Source organism: Lampetra planeri, chromosome 32, assembly GCF_965212315.1.
Source record: "Lampetra planeri chromosome 32, kcLamPlan1.2.h2, whole genome shotgun sequence".
In the NCBI taxonomy this organism is placed as follows: domain Eukaryota; kingdom Metazoa; phylum Chordata; class Hyperoartia; order Petromyzontiformes; family Petromyzontidae; genus Lampetra; species Lampetra planeri.
Window position 1 is genome coordinate 5,779,562 of NC_136138.1, and position 24,824 is coordinate 5,804,385.

A 24,824-nucleotide genomic window follows, 5' to 3' on the forward strand; every position below is an offset into this window, starting at 1 on the left:
GGAGCGGTGGTGCAGCGGTTAGCGCACACTGCGCTGCGAACCCAACCGACTGAGTTCGATACTGGCCACGGGTGACACCAGTGGCGATTGACGTTCAGTGCGATCCCAGGACCCTTCCCTAGATTGACTCGGCCTTAAAACGAGCACCCAGTGCTTTGCGTTTGGAAGGTAAAGCTGGCCAAGTGTGGTGCCGTTCGCGCACCACTCCATCTGTGTGCCGTGCCGACCTTCATAGGCGCTCACTCACAGGAATTGCCCCCAGTAGTCTTAGTCAAGGCTGTACGGGGCCATATTTGCCTTTCGTGTCGTGTCGGTGAGAATGGGTTGGGTGGGAGAGGCCACGTGTTCTCGCAAGGTGTTAACGGGCGTTTACGTGTGCGTCTGTGCACGCAACGTAAGTGGTCTCAAGGTGGCCAGGGTTGCTGTTGTGACAGTAATAACTCGAAGGCACCACGGGTATTTGCTCCAAATGTACCAAATCATTGATCATTGACCCTAGCCCCTCGTTGAAGGTTTAAAAAAATACCCCCATCATCATAAGTCTCATGAATAACAGTTGAATCATCATCATCAAAGGCAGAAGCAGCATAACCCATCAGCAGCAGTAGCGCATTATTGTATCGTCATCACCACCAGCACGCACCTTTAGAATGTTAAGTGCAATCAGGCCGATGCAAGAAGTGTTTTGTGCTGCGTCATACCATTAGGCAGCCACTGGAGCAAATCATAAGCAGCAGCTGCCGCTTGTATCGCACGGGCCAGACGGTCAAAACTACACACCACTTGTGCCCGTAGGTGTGTGCGTGTGTAGATGCGTGTGCGTGTGTGTGTGCACGCGCGCGATAGTGCAGTGGTTAGTGCACCGCGCTACGAACCCGGTGACCCCGAGTTCAATTTACACTCACAGCCACCATCAGCGGTGGATATCTGAACCGATAACCGAACCCCTACATTGGCTCAGCCCTAAATGAGTACATTCCTGGTGCGGTGTGTAAATACTAGCATGGGGGGGGGGGTAGATGAAAGCGGCCAGGAGTAAGTCTCGGCACATCACCCCCCCCCCTCTTCTATTGCGGATTACCGTGCCGGCCTTAATAGGTGCTCACTTACCAGCACGTGGCCCAACAGCCCGTGTAGGCTATGGAGCAGGAGGTGGAGATCTTTCACTTTGCGCACATATGGTTCAGTTCAGGACAGTAACACAGATTGGCCAACGCCGCGGCTGAACTTTCATGACCGTCCCATGCATAACAAACCGAGTGTCGTTTTGAAAGCTATTCAACTGGTGTATAAGCTAAACAACGTTTTCTTGTTATTTTATCAGGTAAGGGCCTCGCTGAGCTCGTGTAGCTCTCTTTTTCAGAAGCGACCTGGCGATCGCAACCGACAGCTCGACGAAGTGGGCTCATCGCGCGGACATTTCTAGCGGTCAAATACACATCGGTACGTGTTTGACACGTGCGCAAAAAAGTGAATGGGCCTTCAACAAATACCCAGCGCAGATGATAGAGTCGAGCCGTCCAGCCGAGAGCAACGACCACCGTGGTAAAATCTTGACTTAAAGCTTTCGTGACTTTTATGAGTATTTATTTGCTGATCAAGAGCGGTGGACAAATGATATCTTATCTGATGATGCGAAGCTCTGATTAGCGCTGTTGGCTAGGTATGGTGCGAAAGAAGTTCATAATATATACATGGGAACCACAAAGCACATCTTCGAAGTATATGAGATCGTACGTCCAAAATTGTGGAACTACCCACCCAGTTAACCCTTGACCTCTGGGGTTGTAGGGGGCATTACTCCAGACACACCGAGACAAAGTGTGCTCCGCTTCCTTCAATTGCAAGCAACTTGTCATCGTCGTCATTATCCATCGTTGTGTTTCCACTGCTGGATGAAGGCCTCCGCATGCCGTCGCTATCCCTCACACCCCAGTGCTGCGGATACCCGCTGGAGTTGGTCAAAGAGAAGATGTGTCCACTCCTGTCCACTGCAGTGTGGGTCGTCCACTTATTCCTTTTTCCACTCACACTGGGAGAAACCATTAGCGTGGGGTGCCGTGATGGGGGGGGGGGTACTCAGCTCGTTTATCACTGGGTCAGGAACCCATTCAGACATGGGCGACACCAGGTTTTTACAAGTGTGCTGTGTGGGTGTGGGGGGGGCTAAATACCTCTGTGGAGGATGATGGGGGGGTAGTAGGGTGGGGGGAGGGCAGAGGGGCAGGGCTCGAGTGACATCATGTATTTCTTAGCGATGTTAAGCATCGAAAAAGCGGTGCCCTCCGACTGTGTGTGGACCGGAGGTCACGTGATGGGACCTCGGAGGTAGCTCTGTGGTGTCCACTTCTGTGCGTGCTGCTCTGAGAGAATTCATGCACGGGTCGTTCGTTCCGTAACAACGCGACGCCGATAGCGCGATCAGGATACAATTTTGGGGAAAGGAATGACATTAAGTTTAAATAATAATGATCATAAATATGGAAACAAATCTCCAATCTTGCGTGTGTGGAGGAGCTGCAGCATAGGTGGTGTAGAACATTGGGAAGTGGAGTTTAACCCATGAAGGATGCGGGGTTCAAATCCCTGCCTTGGATTACTCACACCCTTCAAGCTAAACAACTTGCAATTTACAATGAATACTCACCAACGTCTAACGAGTGTTAAATACCAAAACACTTCGTTTTTTTATTGTCAGCAATTTGTTTATAATAATAACATAGAAATAATATTGACATATCTACCCAGGAAAGCTACACCAAGTCCCACGACCCGTTTTCAGGATGGGTCCCGCTACATTGGGACGTTTTGCCAACAGCAATTGCATTCAATTTCGATTTAAAGCTTTCGTGACTGCAGGGATTCATCTTTTTGGTTATTTTGGTAAAGTCACGTAGAATGGAACTAATAAAATAATAAAAATAAAACAGAGTCTGAATGACTCTGTCTTCTCGACAGACCTGTTCTTCACCTGAGGACGGCTGCTTGCGTTATTTTATTATTTCCATTCTACGTGACTTTACCGAAAGAACCAAGAAGAGCAATTGCATTGTGCCTTTTAGCTATGGGAGGAATCCGGAGAACCCGAAGGGAACGCATAGCAGAACACGGAGGCAGAAAATACAAACTCCAGCACAGAAAGTCGCCCGAGTCGGGAATCGAACCCAGGCCGCTTCGTGCTGCGAGGACCACGAGTGTTAAACCACTGGCTGCCTCGTGTACAGAACCCCTTGGGGGACCGTAGGGCAAGTCCGCTGAATGAGACACCGGCTGCTTTTGAATGTACACGAGCACATCTCTCATGAAACCCCGTCTGTAAGGGGCCGTCCATAAAGGACGTCACGCACCTAGGGGGGGGGGGGGGTGAGAGGTCAGATATTTGTGATGATGTGTGACGAAGGGGGGGGGCGGTTGAGAGATGTGACGTTTACATCAAAATGCGCAACTTTAAATAAATATTGAATTGTTCCAACAACACTAATTGTTATAACAACACTCTTACAACATCAGAGTGCAGCGCCACATTAAATACGCACTACAATGACAATAGTTTAAAGCGATTCGAAACATGTGTTATTTTCAAAATGGAAATATGGTTTTGGGGGGGGGCAGAGCTTTGTGACGTCATATTTGAGGGGGGGTCTGACTTTTTGTGACGCCGTGTGACGGGGTGGGGGGGGGGGTCAAAAATCGTCCAAAATCGCGTGACGTCATTTATTGACGGCCCCTAACCCACTCGGCCAAATCTCCCAGATTGCGACAGATCTCATCAGCACTCGGGAAGCTAAGCGGGCGTTGAGCCTGGAGAGTGGCTGGATGGGCGGCCACCGCCGCACGAACAGGGCCATCGTCTAGTATCTCGCGGAGCCGCGTTGCGACGTCAGTGCAGCAACATCCACTGCTGTACTGCACTTCCACGCTCCCTGCCTTCACCAGCAACGCACACTGACCGCCAAAAGCTGTTGATCAGGAAACTTTTAATTTATCATATCAATGTCATCTGTCCCCCCCCCCCCCCGGGCCCACCCTCCATGGTGCTGTAGCTAAAGTGCAGCCTCCCAACTCTTATTATCCACTCTCCCTCTCTGACCTCTCTGACCTCTCTGACCTCTCTATTTGCGATGTAGTGAAGGAGGCCCATTGCCCGAAACGTCGACTTTGAAGACGACATAAATATCCCCTACCACCCGCGTGGCACGTATGCAAATCGGTTTTAACGTTAACATTCAAGGTAACATTCAAGGGATTTATCATTGGGGTCAGTGGGGGTCAAGTAATTATTTTGCCCCCTCCAAAAGTAGGCAAGCGATAGCCCCCACCCCCCATCCCCCATGCCTCCCTGTGGCGCCTCCTATGACTTGCGCCACCTGCACGCTTCAGTGCACTCTGCCGCAGCGCCCACTCGGTGCCAAGCCGCCCCTCGGCGATCTTTGAAATCGCTCTCCCGCAGCGGAGCTTCTCAAAGTCCAATCGTCTCGCATTCTCCTCGCTCACGTCACCACCCAGAGCCAAGGGGGTGGTGGTGGTGGTGGGGAGGGGGCGGTAACACCTGGGGTGATAAATGCGGCAAGTGTCCACCGTGGGCAGAAATCCTCGTGCAAATGGGCATCTGTTTCATATACACTGTATGCACTGAATATGAAACAAATGGTTCCGCTTTATTCCATGCATGTTTCAAATGTAATATGTACCCCCCGCTCCCCCTCCCCCACCCCCAAAACGATATTCTGCAGCAAATGTATCACAGTGCCCTTTCCGTGACATTGTTTTTTCCATCACAAAAAGCTACCACGGTGACCTTGCTATCGTACACACGTGTGGTCTAGACACATTCGTCTTTAAGAAAATCACCGTTAGCCTCGGCCACCCCGGGTTGTACCAAAAATGCCACTTTTTTGGGCCAATGGCTCAAAGGTCAACCAAACAGAGCCGTACTTGAATGTTGGTAAATGTGGAAGCACTCTGCCTTGTGGTGGGGGGCTGCAAGGAGCAGAGATTACGGTCTCACGACTTCAGACATTCGCTAAATTATTTTTGTAATAACTGACAATGAGCAAATTCATAACACTGGTTTATTTGAGTTTAGAGTGCAGCCGGCTCCACAATTTTGTTTTTAAAACATCACGGGGATCTTTACCATCCGCTGCGAAGCAGTCCCTCTCATTCAGCACGTAGCATTTACGACGACGATGATGATGATTGCGATTCAAGATTTTGCTGATGCTGACGATGGATTGTGCTTCTGTTCTAACCAACGGTGACTGCCGGTCTCAAACCACGAAGCTCTGCGTACGAGTGGCGACCGCGCCACCACCCGGCCCCATCACCCGACTCCCTCCTTTTCAACCTCCTCTCTCTAACGTCCCATTTCCCCTCCCATATTATCATCATCATCAGTGCCATCCATTATAACAACTCCTGGCCGGGTCACGTTCCACAGAGCAGGTTGTGCCAGCACCCCCCCCGCCCCCCCCCCCCCAGGTCTGTTTGACCGCTGCCAGCGTTGGCCCGCGACTCATCGCGTCTCACGCGAGCGATCTCAGGAGACGCTGCTTTGCGGTGGGGGGGGGGCGGGGCGAGCGAGCGGGCAGGGGGGGATGGGTAGCAAGATGCCGCTGCTAAGTTTCAGCGGCGACGCTTCTCGCTCGACAAGGGGGCCCGTTGTTTGCGAGCGCTGTTCACACTCTTTCACCGCACGAGTGTTTCCTCTTCACGCGTGACTCCCGTCCTTCTCCCCGCGTGCCCGCTGTGCTTGCCCAGCTGAGGCGGACGGATTGATTGCCCGGCTGAATGAGAGGGGGACTGCTCGTGGCCAACAGTGCGTGCCACCAGTGGCATTTTCAGGCACCGAGGTGGGCACCGGCTAACTTAGGTGCAGAGGGTGGGGACGGAATATGGGCCCGCACAGAATTACAACACTGCAGGTGTTGAGACAAATAAGGCATGGGGTCAGTAATGCAGGGTGCTTGCTAATAGTGCCATGGTGGCAACAGTTCATTGCAGAGGTCGCAAACGGGTTTTGATTCCTTACCCGTACCCGGCCGCACCAGGGTCGCAAACGGGTACCCGTACCCATACCCATACCCGGCCGTACCTGTACCCTACCCGTACCCACCCGGGTACGGGTAGAGTACGGGTATCGGATACCTGATAGGACCTCTGGGATGAAGCCATGTTGCAGGCGCGGGTGGGTTGATTCTAGGAACTTTAATTATGAGAAGAGACAAGACGTTGGGAAATGAGTAACAAACAGTTACTCACCAGTGACTCACGGCCTACCCGTACCCGTACCCGGCCGCACCAGGGTCGCAAACGGGTACCCATACCCGTACCCGGCCAGGTGCGGGTAGCCGGGTATCGGGTAGGGTACGGGTATCGGGTACCCGGTTGCGACCTCTGGTTCATTGTGCCGGGCAATAGGTAGTGCAGGGCGCTGTCCAGTAGAGCAGGGTGCTGGCGAATAAAATGCAGTCAATCAATAGTGCAGGTTTGGCTGGCCAATAGAGCGTGGTGCGAGCATGGTCTCCGGTTCCTTGTGCAGGGTGCTAGTGAACAGTGCATGGTGGCACCAGTTCATTGAGCTAGCGGATAGTGCAAGGTACTGCCCAGGAGAGAAAGGTGAACAATGCAGGCTGCTGCTCAGTGGCGATTGTTGCTGGCCCATAGTGCAGGGTTTTAGTTAAAAGACCAATAGCCGCTCAGCTGAACAGGAGCGAATCAATAATGCCAAAGTGATCAGTCATTATGGCAGGAGGTGGTAAACAGGACTGTGGTGAGAGAGCACATTTTCCCAACTCCCCGATCGCACACAAAGCGCCGCAACACCTCTGGATGGTGTGATTGTGGTGGTTGTGGCAAGTGTTGTTGTTTCATGGTGTGTGTGTTTATGTATATATGTGGTTCTTTTTTGGGGAGTGGTGGTATAGTGGTTTGCGCACAAGTCCCACGACCTGGGTGTAATTCCCGGCCTGGCTAAAATCAGTGGCGAGTGATATCTGAATTTGCGTCGTGAGTTTTCTGAGTCGATTCAGCCGAAACTGTCATACCTGGTGCGTTGAGTAAACATCAGCACTGGGGAAAACAAAATAAAAATTAGCTGACGCGTTGCGGGTTACACTACCACCTTGTGTGCCGTGCTGGCCTTAATATATATGGATGTTGAAATTCTTTCACACCCTACGTATCTAACCAAGCTAATTGGAGGTAAGGGGTAATGGACATCAAACTAAACACAAAAAGGCAGTTCTAAACAAATTAGTTTTAAATCTCGATTTAAAAGTGCTTATAGGAAGGAAGAGCGTTCCAGACGGCCGCAGAAGCGCATCTGAAAGCACGCGATGCAGTGACCGTCTTTGTTCGATGGTGCACGCTAACAGCATTTGCCCCAACCATCTTCATACCTTTAAAGTGGGAGGGACCTTTGCTAACGAGTGACGTTAAGCGGATGTCAGGGAGTGGGAGATTGAACCCCACCATTGTGGTGTTGTCAGATGCAGTTGTGTTTTGACCGCATCCTGTCTGTCCTCGGCAGTTTATTGCAGGATCCGGGAGTTGGTGTTTGCAGGGATGGCTCTTGAAGTCCCCAGTGGTCTCATCCGCTGGTCCATTTTGCTGTGCGTGTTTGTGTAGAGATAACTGCGCTTAGTTTGAGCCTCCCTGCCCTCACCCTGAGCACATTATCTTACGTACACAAAACATCCACAGACATTTGCACGCACATTAATGCACACACGCACGCATAGAAATGTGAGTATAATTTCTATTTGTTTTTACTTAGTTTTTATTTTGTCGGCTGGCCTACAGAGCCTCACCTTTGGCGGCCTAGTCAATCCTCCTCGGGAGAACCTGGTAGGGCATCTAGGCGAGTTGTATGAATGTTGAACTTATTTCGCACCGTACGTAGCCAACCATGCTAATCGGAGGGGCGGGGGAGGGGGATCTGTGAGCAGGCCCACCCAAATCAGCATCAATGCCATGGGTTCCCGGATCCTTTTTGGGTAGAATGAGCCCTGACTCGACTCTGTACGACAACATTTACTCTTGTAAGCACTGTGACTAGCAGACAAATACAGGATTTTTTTTAAGCGAAGCAGATAAGTAAACACAACCAGACTCGAGGTTTTGTTTTTTCTTTCTCCACCATTCACTCCTTGACTTGGGCCAGACAGGGCGAGCACGAATAAATGACGACCACGGGAAAACTTTAGAAACGTTATGGTGCGTCTCGAAATATTTTAGAAGACTTATATGACAATAATCATACATGTGAGAGGCTGTCCACGGATTGAATTGATAGTTCCCCGGGCTGATATGGGATGTCCCTTGGTTAAAGTATAACTGCAAAAACTTGTCTTTGGTGAGGATGTACAGCACACTACAGGAGTACTCTTTCATCCCATACTTGGCCAATTCCCGTTACTGCTGCATATACATTTGTAAAATACCCTGTGCAGTTGTTTAATAACGTGTAGGGGAGTATGTTACAGAGTGACTACACAAAGGCAGCCGGGCGTGGTGCTGGCCACCCACCCCCTCGTGTACTGTGCAGGCCTTCTTAGGTGCTCGCAAGCAGCAATTGCCCATACAGTATGTTAAGGCTACACAGGGGACCTTTGTATTTGTATGTTAGAGTCATTATACATTATGTGTGTATGAATATATTATTTACATTTTTAGGAATGACAATGGAAATGTCTCCCTGCACGGTGTATATTGTACTTTGTTAAACTTTAATTCTAATCCGGCCCCACGGTGTTTAGCGCAGTCTCCAAGCCGTTGTTTTCCACTCTATCTCTCTGTCCTCTCCCAATAAGTGCCATGAAGAAGGGCCATTGCCAAAAACGTCACCTATGATCTATTTTTCCGTTGAAGGCCAGCCACAGTGTTATCGGAGAACGCTTTTGAGAATTAAAACCCACTATCCCAGTGTTGCCATCTTGCTGTTTCCGACACGGCCATAATGGAGCCCCATTAGCCACCCAGCCACCTCGTTGGCTAAATATTCATACCCGATGGGGAAGGTCGTGCCACCTCCTTAAGGTACAACAAAACGGGAACAAATCATGGGGGCGATATGAATACATATCTCGCAAATGCAATAGCACGGAGTGCTGCAGGTAAATGCTTTGCATTGAGTGGTTTAATTATTATTATTGTGATTGATATTGCTCATGATTTTTTTTAAAGTGCCCTTCAGGCTGGGCAGTCCCACACACTCTCTAACACACACTCTCTCTCACACACACTCACTCTCACACACACTCACTCTCACACACACTCACTCTCACGCACTCACACACTCACTCTGACACACTCACTCTCACACACACTCACTCTGACACACTCTCTCTCACACACACTCACTCTCACACACACTCACTCTCACGCACTCACACACTCACTCTGACACACTCACTCTCACACACACTCACTCTGACACACTCTCTCTCACACACACACTCACTGTCACACACTCTCTCAGCGGCGCCGCGGTGCTTGGGCTGAGGACGCGTCTCTCAGCCCACGCGGCGATCGTTGCTGCACTCTGCACCCTGCCGACGATGCTCCCCCGTGTTGTTTACCCTGCTGGCGTGACGCGCATGGCTGCCAATTCCTGTCAATGCAGGCGGCGGTGGGGTGTGGAGGCCAGGGGGTGGGCAACGGTCAGCGCGCCGCTGCGCTACGAACCCGGCGGGCCCGAGTTCGATTCCAGCTCACGGCCACCGCCACCAGTGACGATTATCTGAACCGGTCCTGGGCCTCCTCTAGGTAGACTCGGCCTTAAACGAGTGCCTCGTGCAGTGTGTAAACATCGCCACGCGGGAGACAAAGGCGGCCGCGTTTGGCGTTGGCCACCCACCCCCTCGTGTGCCGTGCCAGCCTTCATAGGTGCTCGCTAACAGCACTTGCCCCTACAGTCTGTTAAGGCTATACGGGAGATCTTTGTTTTGTTGCGGGTGGTGGTGGTGCGGGGCGTTCGACGGCTTGGTGGTGGCCCCAGCTGCGTGGCGCTGGGGGTGGTCGTTGTCGAGAGGGGTCACGCGATCGAGTTCCTCAATTGCCGCCCGAGTCCTGGCCCCAAAAATCAACAGCGGTGGCGGCGATGAACGCCGTGAATCGTCGTGGTTTTTTTCTTCTGTTTGCGTTGTTTCAAGCTTTCCCATTATGGTGGAGAGCGTTTACACAGTCAGCTCTGTCTGCCAAGTCCACCTGTAAGGGGTGCGGTCACCATAGCTCTCGTAAAGATGACCCATTGTGGAGGGCATAAAGTCGAGTGGCTATCTGGGGCTTTTTACCTTATTGCAAGGTGGCCATGAAATGCCAGTAAAGCAATGGTTTCCTTGAATCTATATGTGCGGAGCCTTGAGTCTTATCTGCCCCTCGTGTGCGTGGTGGGTTTTCTCCAGGTTTTCTCCGGTTCGTTCCCATGTGAAGTCAAACTTGTTAATAATGCAATTGGCCAAACACCGAAATGCAGCACCCTCCCGAAGATGAGTCTTGAGGCTCGGCACAGAACCAGTCCAGATATGACGCACCATCCATTTTAGCCGTGGCAGGGAATTGATCGCTGGTCAGGGCTGGATCCAAAGGCGGCGGAGGGGGTGATTGCCCTGTTTAGGGCCAATTTTAAGGCCCCATTTAAAAGGCTTGACATTTTGGAATCCCCCCGCCACCCTCCACTGTGTTCAGAAGTTTCTAGATTCGCCTCTGGCTCCGGTAGCCAGTAGGGTTGTCGTGCAGTGCACTGGTTGTTGCACCACCACTTCACGTGCACGTTTTAATTATGAAGAACTCCAATCCTTGTTTGCAAGAGATCCTTACCTGTTTCCCGATTTTTGCACTCCTTTCCTTCGCTTGTATTGTTTGCCGTTGTGACTTGCTGACCCGCCCATACCGGACATCTGTGGAAAAGAGTTTTATAGCTCATCGGATTCCTCCTGCAGTCGAAATAAAGATTCTGGTTTTGATCCGCTCTAGACTTTTTATTATTATTATTATTATCTTGAGAGCCCTCTCCTGGTCAGGCCAATGCAAACGCAAAAGGCACTTGGAATATATTACATTATTTGGCAGGCGATCCAAAAAAGGAGTTGCGTGTTCCTCTGGGGAAACTTGAACTTGCATTGTGGCAGCCGCGAGCCGTGAAGAGGCCATCCAAATGCTCGACGCTCCCTCGGGCAGGCTCGGGCGGTCCCTCCGCCTTTCGAATGCAGCGTTTTCACACTTTGTTTGACCAGTTGACAACTCAAAGAGACGAGATGGATGGATCGAGAAGCGTTTTCCGAGAGTGACCTGGCTCGTCAAAAAAGTGACACAAAGGCAATGAAATGAGGGGCGTGGAAAATGGAGCAAATAAAAAACATTCCGAGCAAAGCCAACTGGACGGACAGTGTGGGTCTGTGGCTGTGAGCTTGTGTGAAATTGCATGTGTGGCTGTAAAGAGTGAGGTCAGAGAAAGCCACAGAAGACTTTATTTTACGTTCATGAGATTTGTTTTTTTCACTTTTGCAAAAGGCTATCGGAATGCAAAATCTTCTTTTTGAGAGGGCTGGGTAAAGTTGCTCGAGGTTCAAGTGCTTGGTTCTTTCTTAGTTGTTAAAGTCCAACTTCCTAGACAAAGGCCTCTCCCTAACATTTGACCGACTTTACTGTGTCTTTCCATGTCCGTCCCGTCTATGTTGGTCTATGGGTTTCTATGCGAGTCTAGTTCTGTGTGTGATTATATCTGGTTCTGTGTGAGTCTACAGGTCACTCTGTGAGTCTATAGGTCTCTGAGTGAGTCTGTGATTATCTATTTGAGTCTATGGGCCTCGGAGTCTGTGTAAAGCCATGGGGTTTGGTCTTATTCTTGATTTCTTTAGCATAAACATCCTGCCCCCAGTATCTTCAACTCTTTATTATCATTTGTCACCTCCATCGATCGTTCCATTCCAAATGTTCTTATCTCATCCAGCCATCTCAAATTGAAGTACTCTGTGGCCCGCATGCTCACGGTGCATATTGCACAAGTAGATTACAATTTCACGGTCATCAACCTGTAATAATTACTACTCTAACACCGTCAAACACCCTCCAGCAAAATCATAAACAAGGGAGTTAAGGGGCATTGTTTTATTTTCGCGATCATAAATGCCTGTAGCATTCTCGCCCATGGTTGGAGTTGGTGGTGGCTGAGTGGCTGGGGGTGAGCTCTCGGCGAGTGTTCGTTAAAGCATCGGCCAAATATTGGGTGAGCATTGGGGCGAGTGTTGGGCGACTATTGGGCAAATGGCTGAGCAGGTGGTTTGGTGAGCGTTGCGTGAAAGTTGGGCGATTCTTTGCTCGAGTGATTGCGCGAGTTGATTGGGCGAGTACAGCACTGGGTGAGTTTTGGTGAGCATTAGGCCAAGCATCGTACAAGATTTACACGAACATTGAGGCTGGCGTCGGTTGGCCGTTCTGTGAGCATCGGGATGAGTGGTGAGTGACCGAGTGAGTGGTGGGCGAGTACGTGGTTGACCGTCATATGCAGGTCTGCATGAGAATTGGCCAAGCATTAGGCAAGGGCGGGAGCGAGCGCGGGGGAAGAGCCGTTTGGGGCGAGCCATTTGAGGCTCACGCCACTAATCTCCGGCATCATCCCGCGTGTGGGGCAATGCGGAGGGGGGGAGGCGCCCCCTAAAATTAGGACGCGGCGGCTCGTACGGGGCTGAGTGCCCTGCCGTCGGGAAAATCCAAATCTTGGGCTCGGCTGGCGGGGTACATTGGGGGCGGCTGTGTGGGGGGTCGGGTAAGGGAGGGGGGGGGGCGGCTCAGATCTCGTTTGCGTTCGGCGTAGATCGGCTGTCGTAACGATTCCCGCGAGCGGCGGAGGCGATTCTGTGTAATTATGTGAGGAACGGAGTATCCGCCGTGGATTGGCGTTGGGGTATTTTTGTTACGTTTAAACTAAACCAGTAAACTATTAAACTAAACCATGTTTTTATTTTACCAGGTAAGGCCCACTGTGCTATATCGCTCTTTTTCAGAATTGCCCTGGCCACAAATGATTGCACAACGAAGTGGCTTGTCATGTGGAAATGTTGTATAGCAGTCAAACACTCCAAACGCACGCTTTTAAATGTGGAGGGAAAAACCAGAGGACCCGGAGAAAAATGCACGTGACCACGGGGAGAGAGACACACAAACTCCAAATTTACATGCAGGTGTCAGGGTCGGGGTCGAACCCTGGCCCTCCTGCATACCAGGCGAGGGAGTTAACATCTCGCCACCGTGGCGGCCCAATTACATGAATCCGGGCGGTGCCGGGACACGTTCCAGTCATTGCCACGTGATTGGAGACCTCTTGCTCATGCGAGTATTTATTGATGTTTTTCCCCCCTTCATGGGAGATGACGGCCGATGGGAAGGGGGTGGGGGGGGGCAACGAACGGAGTGAGTGGAACGTGTCAAGGAGTGGAACGTGTCCGAGAGGACGTGCCACCCATGGAGACGGAGCGCCGCTCGTGCGCAGGCTCTGTGTGGGTGGTTGCCAACCTAGGAGGTCGTGGGAGATGGCAACAGCTGGAGGAAAGAGATCATCCAGCAGTGGAGTGACCATGGCTGCTGCTGATGCTGATGATGATGAAAAAATACGTGAAATAAAAGTAAATACATTCCAGCTGTTCTCAAAACACGAGTGGATGAAAGCCTCCCCATCGGGAGTTTTTGACCAATATTTTACTTCACTGACGTTAGTCCTGGCCGTGAATCGAACGTGCGTCGACAGAGTTGATGGCGTAGTACGCTAACCACTGAATGTTCTCCTCTTGGCGGCGTGGATTTTTCTGCGGGTCCTCCGGGTCCTCTGGTTGTTCCCTCCACTTTTAGAATCGCCTCCGATTAGCACCGTTGGCTACGTACGGTGCGAAAGAAGTTTGGCTGCTATTAATTTCCACATGATAAGCCACTTCGTTAAGCGATCACTTGTGGCCAGGTAGCTATATAGCTCAGTGGGACCTACTTGGTAAAATAAAAAATATTGTTTCGTTTTATAGAAACGCATTAATGATTATCTCTAATTGGGTATCTTGGGAGTGTAATTCAGCAAGTGTTGTTAATCTCGAGTTTACTAAGCCAATTAAAAAAATAACCACTTGGGAGCAGAATGCAAGAGTGCGAAAACCTTCATGAACGAACCGACGCACAAGTGACGCCTACAGAATTCCTCAGCGCGACGGGAATCGCGATGACGCATTCAAGTGCGGACATTTTTTTTGAGTGAGGCGCACGCTGTCTCCACTGTGAAGCACGTGGCCGCCAGTTTCGGGGATTCACTTAATATTGCGTACAAATAAAGATGTCATTATAGAGTATCAAAATGGTACAGGTGCAGCCCTGCAAGTGTTTGCTCACGCCACTGCCCGTAGAAGAACATCCGCTCTAGAGAGCGCTTCCTGGGGCTAATTTGGCCCACTCTCCCACGCTGGCCAGACATCTCGGAAGAGGAGGCAGTGACCCACACTTTACCCCACCACACGCGACCCGCCGATCGATCGACTTGGCTGTGGCTGCACCGCTTGCACACCGCCGTGTGGACTGACGCAAGAGGGAGGCTTTTAAGACGCCCACACCCGTTGTTTCAATGGGCGAGGTCAAAGAAATAAAATTCAACCAGAAAACCTCTGGGTGTACATTTTTAGTGTGCGAACCATCACACTGCGTCAGCGTCCCATTATTGTATCGTTTATAAAATAACCTGTATGTCTATCTACGTAATAATTGAACCCTGTACAGTTTTACGTCGATGAAGAAGGAACTATGGCCGCCCCCTTCGTCGATGGTCCAGTGGGAATTTTCTCTGTCCCCGCAAACCTCGTCTTAATCGCGGTGGCTGCGATGGCTTAAAGTGCGACCCCCCCCCCTCCCTCCTCCTTCCGCTGTTGCTGCAGGTGGCGATAAAGTCAATCCGCAAGGACAAGATTAAGGATGACGGCGAGATGGTGAACATCTGGCGGGAGATCGAGAACATGTCGTTGCTGAGCCACTCCAACATCATCGGCGTCTACGAAGGTGCTTGGCGGGGAAAATCTGATTTTGCGAAAAAAAATGTTTAAATGTTTTAAAATTCTGCTGTTGAGATCACACGTGTTGACGTGTTTTTAGTAGGGGGTTTCCTCCCCAGTTAATTCCAACTGCTATCAGCATCGTGTCGTCAGATGAAGAATTCATTGGTAAAGTGCCGTCTTTGTATATATATAAAAACGGCAACAATTGCGGTGGGCATTGGTGGCGACGCTGCACGTGGCCGCCTGTAATCCAACGCTTCTGTGGAAGCAGCAGAGAGAGGGTTGGTGGATCACCGCAACAGATGTTGTAAATTATCCTTATTCACGTGGGCGTCCAGGAGGTGCCACACATACCTATGGCTTGCTAGGAAAAGGCAGCATGGCAAGTGTGGACGCCGACTCTTTCATATGTGTGGGATCGAGTGTTGTCCCCTCGCACCTGTGGGTGTTTATTTCCCGGTGCTTCGGTTTCCTCCCACATGTAAACACTCCTTCATTGGCTGATAACATCTCAATATGTAGAGGACCACAGAAATTGGGCAATTGTTGGTGCTGGCTCACCGCACGGATGCTGCCTTTCTGCTAGTCTGTGGTTGCTCACGCCTCTGAGTTGTTCTCCTTTGAGAGCGAGCGAACACTGGACGGCAACGGCGTTCCAAGCTGAAATTATCATTATTATTGTTTGACAAAATCTATCCCAAATAAATCCTTAATAACATTTTTTTGCTAAATTCGAGACGAAGTTGTAGGCACGCTTTCCCACACGCTCTGCTATGAGATCATCGCGTGGCAGTCAACACCTCGGCAGAAAGATGCTTGGTTAAAAGCTGTGCCCAAGTCAATTGAAGGGATACTCAGAAGTGGTTCTGTGATATCTGCTTCTCTGGACCATTCTCTCACAAGGGGTGATCCGCCTCGGGGCGCGGCTGATACGGACGTCACAACAGGCACATAGGAGGAGGTTTTGGCAGTCCGCGCTGCGTCTCTCTTTTCGTAGATTCTTCAGGTCGACGCCTCTTCAGTTGTCCGGCGCGATGTCTGACGTTTCGCTCCCGAGTGCTGGGAGCTGCTTCAGATTTCCCCAAATCACTTCTCGAAGAAGCGTCGGACATGGCTCGGTGCAACCCGAAGACGCGTCGGGAGAGAGAGAGCGAGAGAGAGAGCAGTTGGGGAAACAAAAGTTGCGCATAAAAAAAGGTTGTCAACTGAAACTTTTTTCTTACCCGTTGTGGATTGCAGCTCAAATTTGCTCGGAGGGGGGGCGGGCGGGGCGTTGGTGGGGGGGGGGGCGGTGAAGGGATTTAATCATTTGTTTTGCTTTGTATTTTAATCACAAAGGGATTTTAATCGGAGGGGATGTTTTGCTCTCTAGCACAGAGGGGGGGGTTTTGGTGTGGGACCCTGGGTGTGAGCTTCCTGCTGCTGCTGCCAGGGCGTTCTCTTCGGGCGTCGGAGCGGAGAACCCCGAGAGAGGAGGAGGGGGGCGGGGGGCGAGAAAGGAGGGGGGAAGGGAGAGGCGCAAAAAAACACTTTGCACAAAGGCGACGTTCGCTCGCTCGCTCGTTCGCTGACTCGTTCGTTAGCGCCGCGACGGTGGCGTTACGGTGAGCGGTTGAGCAATGCCTACCCCAGGCCAAATTAGATGAGTGCGACGCTGCGTGGGCGCGATGAGTCTGAGCCGTTACTCTTTATCTTGTTGTGACATCGGATGTGCATGCGAGACTGCTCCTGTGAAACGAACAAAAAGAAAACACATTTGCCACAGATCTGACGTTCTAAAAATTAAAGGCAGACTTGAAATTATATATTTTTTGGGAACGCGAAAATTGCTAATTAATGTTGTCATATCAAAGAACACATATAAGATGAGGTTAGTGTTGATATGCAATGGTAAAGGCGCAGCCCTGCAATTGCTCGCTTGAGCTACTGCTGGCAGAAGGGCCTCCACTCGGTGGGTGGGGGGGGGGGCTCTGGAGATCCCCCTCGAGAGGGTATTTGGTCTACTCTTCCACACGACTTGGAAGAAGTACCCACACTTTATCCCACCACATGCAACCTTTTTCGATTGACTGCGGCGGTGAGCTTATTTCTTCATCCTGTTGGACGGACAGAGGTGACGTGGGGATTTGAGAAATTTGCTGCTCGTTTCAACTGCTCCGCCGTGAGACGGAATCGAACCGGCGACCCCTGGACTGCTTCTGACCGTTGCACCGCGACTGTGTCAGCTTTGATAACCAAAACATTTCACTGCATTTACGACAACAAGAAATAAAATAAAAAGGAGACCAGGTGGGCTGAGCAGTTGGTCAGATCGCCTAGCCAGCACTGTTGAGATTGTATGGGTTTATCCTCCCTTGCGATTAAACTGGATTCTGAAACGGAGCACGTTGCTGTTGTTCGCCCGGTCACGGTGACTGCCCCCACCCTCCCCCCCCCCCCCAAAAAAAAGAAAACACACTTAAATTGAATTTGTTTAACTAGAAAAATAAGAAATCAAAACTAAGTTTGTGCCCCGTTCGAACGAATGCAGCTGGAAATACACAATGGTCCGGAAGACCCACAGAGTGGTCAGCAAGAAAATGTGTTTTTTTATGGTGAAAAACAACGAGAGGACGTTTGATCACCTTGCGAACATTCCTTGTCGTTGTGTTGCTGGGTTATTCCATCGCAGGGTCGTCGTGAGTGATGGGGGGCGGCTTAGAGAGGCCTTCATCTAGCAGTGGATTGACCATGGCTGATGATGATGATGACGACGAGTTAGCCGGGTGGAGCAGTAGAGGGGGTGGTAGGTGGCGGGTCGTTAATTCCCACCCCCCACCTCCCACTGAGAATTCCAATTCCTGCATCATCAGTTTCACAAGAGGTGCTGTCCCCTCTCATTCTGGACAATTTACGGCGGTGATGGGCAGCCCAGACGAGTCGATGGGCGGTCCTCCTTCGCCTCCGTGTGCCACAAGCTCGACATTTGTGCTCACGCACTAAACATGATCCCACGCAGTGTGGAGTCTATGGGCCGTGATGAGTCTATGGGCAGTGTTGAGTCTATGGGCAGTGTTGAGTCTATGGGCCGTGTGGAGTCTATGGGCAGTGTTGAGTCTACGGCAGTGATGGGCAACCCAGACGAGTCAGTGGGCCACGTGGGCTGCCCTCCTTCGGATGAGTGGGCCGCAAGCTTGACACCGTTCTTGCGCACCAATCATCACCCCACGCATCACCCTCGACACACTTGGGCCAGGCCACCAAGAGGGCCCTCCACGGGACGCGTGTGGCCGGTGGGACGCAGGTTACCCACCGCTGGGTTACATCCATCATGGGACCTCCTTGCCAATACCAAAATATGAGAATATGTTTTACCCTTTTTTCTGCTGTACGCCTTTTGGCGTCCTCTGGTCTAACACCTTTTGAGACTAGGCTCCAAAGAAATCTGTCTCTGGTGTGGACCAATCAGTTTCAAAGACAATGCATATGTTATCAGAGTGTTTTTTGTTTGCATTCTGACCACAAGTATTGTGGTTAATGTAGACATGATTCCTTGTAAAAGGTTTCAGTTTGGTGTTTTAACATCTCAACACCTGTTTTGTTGCCAGAAAAATGGTTTACATCCATCTGTAAATCCACTGCTGGCTGTCGGCCTCTCCAGGCCAATCAGTCATGGGGTTTTGTTGTTGTTTGTTTGTTGGTAACAATACTTCACCACGCTAGTCAGTGCTGGTTGGCGAACATCTGGCGAGGGCCGGACCATGTCCGAGACACCGCACGCCACTTGTGTCGGCCGCGGCCGCGGGTTGACCATGCGTTGGTCGGCTTCCACCACAGAGCGTGCAAAACCGCTGAGCCAGCGCTCTGTCTACCCCCCCCCCCCCCTCGTATTGGACCCGACTCAAAGCGTGTGAATTTGCCCCCTCGGCTAAAGCTCTGCCCTAGCCCTGTTAAGTCATCGTTTCAACCAATTGGAGACACCTTGGGGTTTTGCTGATGCAGCGTAAAACCAAAGATGGGGCGCTGGGATTTTACGTCTGTTAAACGAGACGCGGTTTCTGCACTTTGCTCGTGTGTTTGTTTGGCTTTAATAGACGCTCACTAACGACACGTGTCCCTGTTTGGACGGATCGAGGGCGATTAATGGGCTTTGGCAAGGCCTAGAAAAGATGTGGACTCATGCGGTACAGGAGGATGTGGAGCTGATTGGACTTGCCGATGACTGGTACCACTCGTGTCAAAATCAGTCTCTACGGCTCGTGAAGGACGCTAATGGGCAGTTGCAGTCAGTCGCCCAGTCATCTAAGTCTACCCAAGGCACCTGGGTCTATCCCATGACCTCCTGACGTCGAGCCCTCCATGCTCCACGTGGCCTCAAAGTGCTTCTAGCCTGGCGCAATGGACGTGGTGACGGCTGTTGGTGTTGTGTGCGCGTCGATCTGATAACAGCTTGAATAGGCGCTTGCTTACAACACTTCACCCCGACAAGTCTATAAGACTACCTACCGGGGGTAGGGAACCTTTGCCTTTATGCTTGCGTCCGTGCGATGTTTATCGCGTGCGTTCATCGGTTTGCACGTGCGTGCGTGCGCAGTGGATAGCACACTGCGCTATGAACCCAGCGACCAGAGTTCGATTCCCGCTCACGGCCACCGGCACCAGTAATGATTATCTGAACCGGTCCTGGTCGACTCGGCCTCAAACGAATACCTGGTGCGATGCGTAAACATCGTCACTCGGGAGACAAAGGCGGCGGGGCCATGCTGCTGGCCACCCCACCCCCTCGTGTGCCGCGCCCCAAAACGCCTGTCGAGGCTGCAATGGGGATCGTTTGGTTCAAGTTCAAGTTAATTTATTAGGTATAGCCCTGTGAGCCATTCGGCTCTTGAATCAGGTGCAACCGCAACATACAAAAAACAAAAAACGTGAACAAGAAAAAATCTTAAAGTGACTATGCGCAAACAGAAAAATCCAAGAAAAGACGGCAAAATATTGCAGAAAAAGCACCGTACACCAACATACACCAAATATTGGTCTTTGCTTGTCCCCCTTAGTGTTCGAGAACAAGGACAAGATTGTGATGGTGATGGAGTGCGCCGAGGGGGGGGAGCTCTACGACTTCCTGAGCGCGCGTCGCCGCCTCCCCGACGCCGAGGCGCGGCGTCTCTTCCGCCAGGTCGTCTCGGCCGTGCACTGCTGCCACAAGGTGAGCGCGTGAATATACGGGGTGCTTAAAAAAATTAACCCATAAAAACAAAGTTTTTCACTATAAATCCTTTATATGCGTGGCGGCTAGAGTCCTCTCATCCTCTGGCTTGAGATGGCTGCCACCTATGGGTCAGATGATTGTCTGGCAGCATTAAGCAATTGGTAATTAAATATTGAATTTTTTTTCCCTAAACAGTGTAAAATTTTGGATTTTTTTTCACGAAAATAAATTGTCACGCACAACGAGTCTGTGTGCAAAATGTCAGCTCGATTGGATCACGGGAAGTGGGTTAAAAAACGACCGAAAGATTTGCACGGTCGTAAGCGCGCAAGCAAGCAAGCAATTGAACTTAATATAAAGGATTTAAAAAATGTGAACACTTCCGAGAATTGTTTTTCTTTCGGATAGTCCCATATTAGCGTTTACATTGTTTTGAAGCACCCTGTATATATGCATGTAGAGGACCGCAGAGCTTGGGCGATTTGTCGGCCTTCCCGCTCGTCTCTAGTTCCTTCCCGCGCCCGCCGGAGTCGTTCCGTCTCCCTCTCTCTGTTTGAGAGAGCGGCCGAGGGCGCCGCGCAGGCGCCGCGACTGCGCCGGGGGCCTCCGCGCTACGAAGCCGGTGGGAGGGGAGGGGCCCATTCGAATCCACATTGAACGTCAACGTCACGCGTTTAAGGGTGTTGGGCTGCATTGTCCGCGTGATGATGAGCCACTTGGGCGAGCTATCATTGTGGGGCCAGGTCGCTTCGGGGATAAGAGCTGCATAGCTGGTAAAATAAAGAGAGTTTAGTTTTAGTTCAGATTCCACGCATCGGCGGCCCTTGCCGACGGCCACGGGCCTGCGTCGCTGCGCAGCGGCAACCGCGCCACCACCACCGTGTCTCTTCATGGCCACCACCACCGCCACCACCACCACCACCGTGACCACAGCTGGCGTCGTCGCCGTGATTATAATTATTAGGGCTGTCATCGTAAGAATCATCATTTTCAGCGTCACAATGAACTTTATTCCAGCGTCGTCGTCGTCGTCGTCGTCATCATCGCCGCCACTGTCACCAGAACCATGCATCGTCATCTTCATCATAATCATCACTCATTATCGCCATCATCAGCCCACCAACATCATCTTCAGTAAACAGATGTACGGCACAACGGAGCTAGTTCAAATGAGGCAGAACACAAGATACAGGCAGCACATGAGAGCGGGGGCTTAATTTCAGTTGGGTTGGCGACCTGGAAAAATAAATCCACACCCAGCACACGACATCCGGTATTACCCCTCGCTATGGCCGTGGCTACTAGCCGCGTGCCTGCTCCAGCCGACTGATTATCCGGAGAAACTATTTTCTGAGAACGTGAACCCAGCATTAGAGACGGAACAAAGACGGGCAGAACAAAACGACAGCGAAACGAGGCCAATCGAGAATCGATTCTAGAACTGAATCGCGTGGGCTTTCTCCAGGTCCTCCGGTTTGCTCCCACGCGTAAACACTCGTGAATTGGCCGATAAGCACGTGAATATACGGGGTGCTTCAAAAAAATGTGAACACTTCCGAGAATTGTCTTTCTTTCGGAAAGTCCCATATTAGCGTTTACATTGTTTTGAAGCACCCTGTATATATGCATGTAAAGGACCGCAGAACTTGGGCGATTTGTCGGCGCCGGCTTATTGCGTCGCTGCCTTCCCGCTCGTCTCTAGTTCCTTCCCGCGCCCGCCGGAGTCGTTCCGTCTCCTCTCTCTGTTTGAGAGCGAACGGACGCCGGGCATGCCTTACAGGTCGAAATTATCATCGTGCGTGCAATGGCGCGGTCGGCTACGTCCGGCGGTGCAAAGAAAGTTCAACACGCATGTGAATAGACGGCAGGGTGCAGGTGGAAGAGGAGGTTGTGGGAGAGGGTTGCGTGAGCAGTGAATCATGAAATGCATCCTGGCGGGGGTGTAAATATTAGTATCGTGAGTCAGGCCTTGATCGTCGGCCCTGAAAAAGAGACGCGCCCACGCTAATCCGGGACCCGGCTCATCAGCATGCAATTCCGGTCGCCCCGGCGCAATCTAATCAGAGCCTCGTCACCGATAATTACGCCGAGACGAGCGAGAAGAGCAAGATCACGCAAGGTTCGCTCTGTCCGCCCTGTGCTCCCGCGACGTCGACATTATTATTATTCATCACAACAACAAAAACACAGATGGGAGCGGTGCCTTGCCAAATATAACGTCAAGCGACCTTGAGTCACTCTGCCAAATGCGTGTTCATCCACGCGTCCTTGACAAGCCCACGCTCGTGTCGCCGTCCCTTGCCCCTCGAGATCGCACTGCACCCACCCTGCTTACCTCTCCCCTCTCATCTCACTCTGCTCCCCTCCATGCACTCTCCTACCTCTCCCCTCTTGCCTCACTCTACTCCGCTCCACGCACTCTCCTACCTCTCCCCTCTCATCTCACTCTACTCCCCTCCACGCACTCTCCTACCTCTCCCCTCTTGCCTCACTCTGCTCCCCTCCATGCACTCTCCTACCTCTCCCCTCTTGCCTCACTCTACTCCCCTCCACGCACTCTCCTACCTCTCCCCTCTTGCCTCACTCTACTCCGCTCCACTCACTCTCCTACCTCTCCCCTCTCATCTCACTCTACTCCCCTCCACGCACTCTCCTACCTCTCCCCTCTTGCCTCACTCTGCTCCCCTCCATGCACTCTCCTACCTCTCCCCTCTTGCCTCACTCTACTCCCCTCCACGCACTCTCCTACCTCTCCCCTCTTGCCTCACTCTGCTCCGCTCCACGCATTCTCCTACCTCTTCCCTCTCATCTCACTCTACTCCCCTCTGCGCACTCTCCTACCTCTCCCCTCTCATCTCACTCTGCTCCGCTCCACGCACTCTCCTACCTCTCCCCTCTCATCTCACTCTACGCCCCCCCACGCACTCTCCTATCTCTCCCCTCTCACTCCACTCTCCTCGCCTCTACGTACTCCCCGGTTAATTCACCCGCGACATTCACCAAGGCGGCCGCTGGCACCGAACCTCTGCGAACGAGCGACCCTGCGTCCTTTGCCCCTGCGGCCCCGGGTTCCTTCATTTCTCCGAGAGCCCCCCCCCCCCCCGCCGTCGTCTCCGCCGCTCGTCAACTCTCAGAACCATCGCTCGCCCCCCCGCCGGCACTGCCGCTAACCCCAGCCACCCCCCCACCCCCCACCTCGTCCGATATTCTGGTGCCACCTTTCATCGGCGGGCGCTTCTCTCTCAGGGTTGTTCTGCTTCTTTTTCCCTCTGCCGACGCGCCAAATTGTGATGTCGCCTGTCATGCTGCCGCCGCTGCTGCCGCTGCCACCGCGAATGTGTACGTTGGGCGGGGGGGGGGCGTCAATTTCCGGTCGAGAGGGGCGCCGATGGTGGAATGCGAACAACTTTGGCGGAGCGCCGCACAAAACCGGTGTCTCGTTCGCCGGGAGCGGCGGCGACGGTGGCGGCAATGGCACACTCGTTCGCGGCCGAACGTCCTCGCGGTTGCTGGAGCGCGATCGTGGCGGGAGAGGTAATCCTCGGACGACGAGTTCGGTGACTTCGTAAGCGATCGGCGACTTTGTGGCCGATCGATCGGGCGACTTCTCATTGTGGGCAATCGGCAATGTCGCAACCAATGCAAGGCCTCTAGGTGAAATGCACTGGCGGTCAGTGTGGGGCTTGGACCCCCCCACTGGTTAGCGAAAGGCCATTGAAACCCAACAACAGCAACAATACTTACCTGCTCATTATAACGATTATAAACTGCACATGTGCCCCCCACCCCCATCCCCCTCTCTTCCCCCTCCTTCCCCGGCTCACCCCTCCCCTCCTCTGCCCTGATTTTTGTTGTAAACTCGGATGTCCCTTCCAAAAATTATTCAATATCCGCACAGTGTCTCGCCTCATCTAAAACAAAAGCTGAATGACAATTACGTGACTTTGTAAAAAAATATAAAATATATATATAAAGTAAAAACTCTCGACATTCGAATTAGCTCACGATCCGAGAGAGAGAGTCGGCCGTGAGAAGACTCAAGTCGGAGGTCACGACCTCCAGGTGGCCTTCCCTGTCCCGGCCCTGACACGGATGTACACACTCATGTTTACAATGAGTCTCTCATTATGACCCCCCCCCCCCCCCCACTGTGGGCCGATTGCCCAATTGTCTGGTGGCTGTTACGGCCGACTTCGGATCAAAGGTGTTGCGGTTGCGGTGCTGCTCGCAACACCCACGCGCACGGCTAGACAGCCTAGCAAGTGCTGCTGCTGCATCATGTTCACCCGCGTCGTTGCGTACACACATTCTACATCCACCCATCTCCACAGCAGCTTTTGGCTAACCGTTGAACCAAGACGGTCACCGAAATCGCGCGCTTTCAGATGCGCTTCTGCGGCCGTCTGGAATGCTCCTCCGATATTAGGAAGCCACTGGAGCTGTGACACTTTTGAACGTAGATTGAAAACTCATTTCTTTAGAACTGCTTTTTGTGTTTAGTTTGTTGTCATTTCCCCGCACAGTGCGATTAGCAACATACGTACATTTTCGCTTGATTTTGCTCTGAGTTAAGCTCACGCAGGGGTGACCGGGCATCCCCAAGTGTCAGT

At 51.8% G+C, this 24,824-nt stretch overlaps 1 protein-coding gene across 1 annotated transcript in view; it reads left to right on the forward strand.

Annotated features, from left to right (window-relative positions):
• LOC144729371 (NUAK family SNF1-like kinase 1) overlaps window positions 1–24,824 on the forward strand; it is a 59,549-nt gene that overhangs the window by 24,190 nt on the left and 10,535 nt on the right. The window contains exons 2-3 of the mRNA XM_078609593.1: window positions 14,910–15,030; window positions 20,060–20,211. Of these exons, the coding sequence (XP_078465719.1) occupies window positions 14,910–15,030; window positions 20,060–20,211 (273 nt within the window). The remainder of the gene's footprint in view (window positions 1–14,909; window positions 15,031–20,059; window positions 20,212–24,824) is intronic.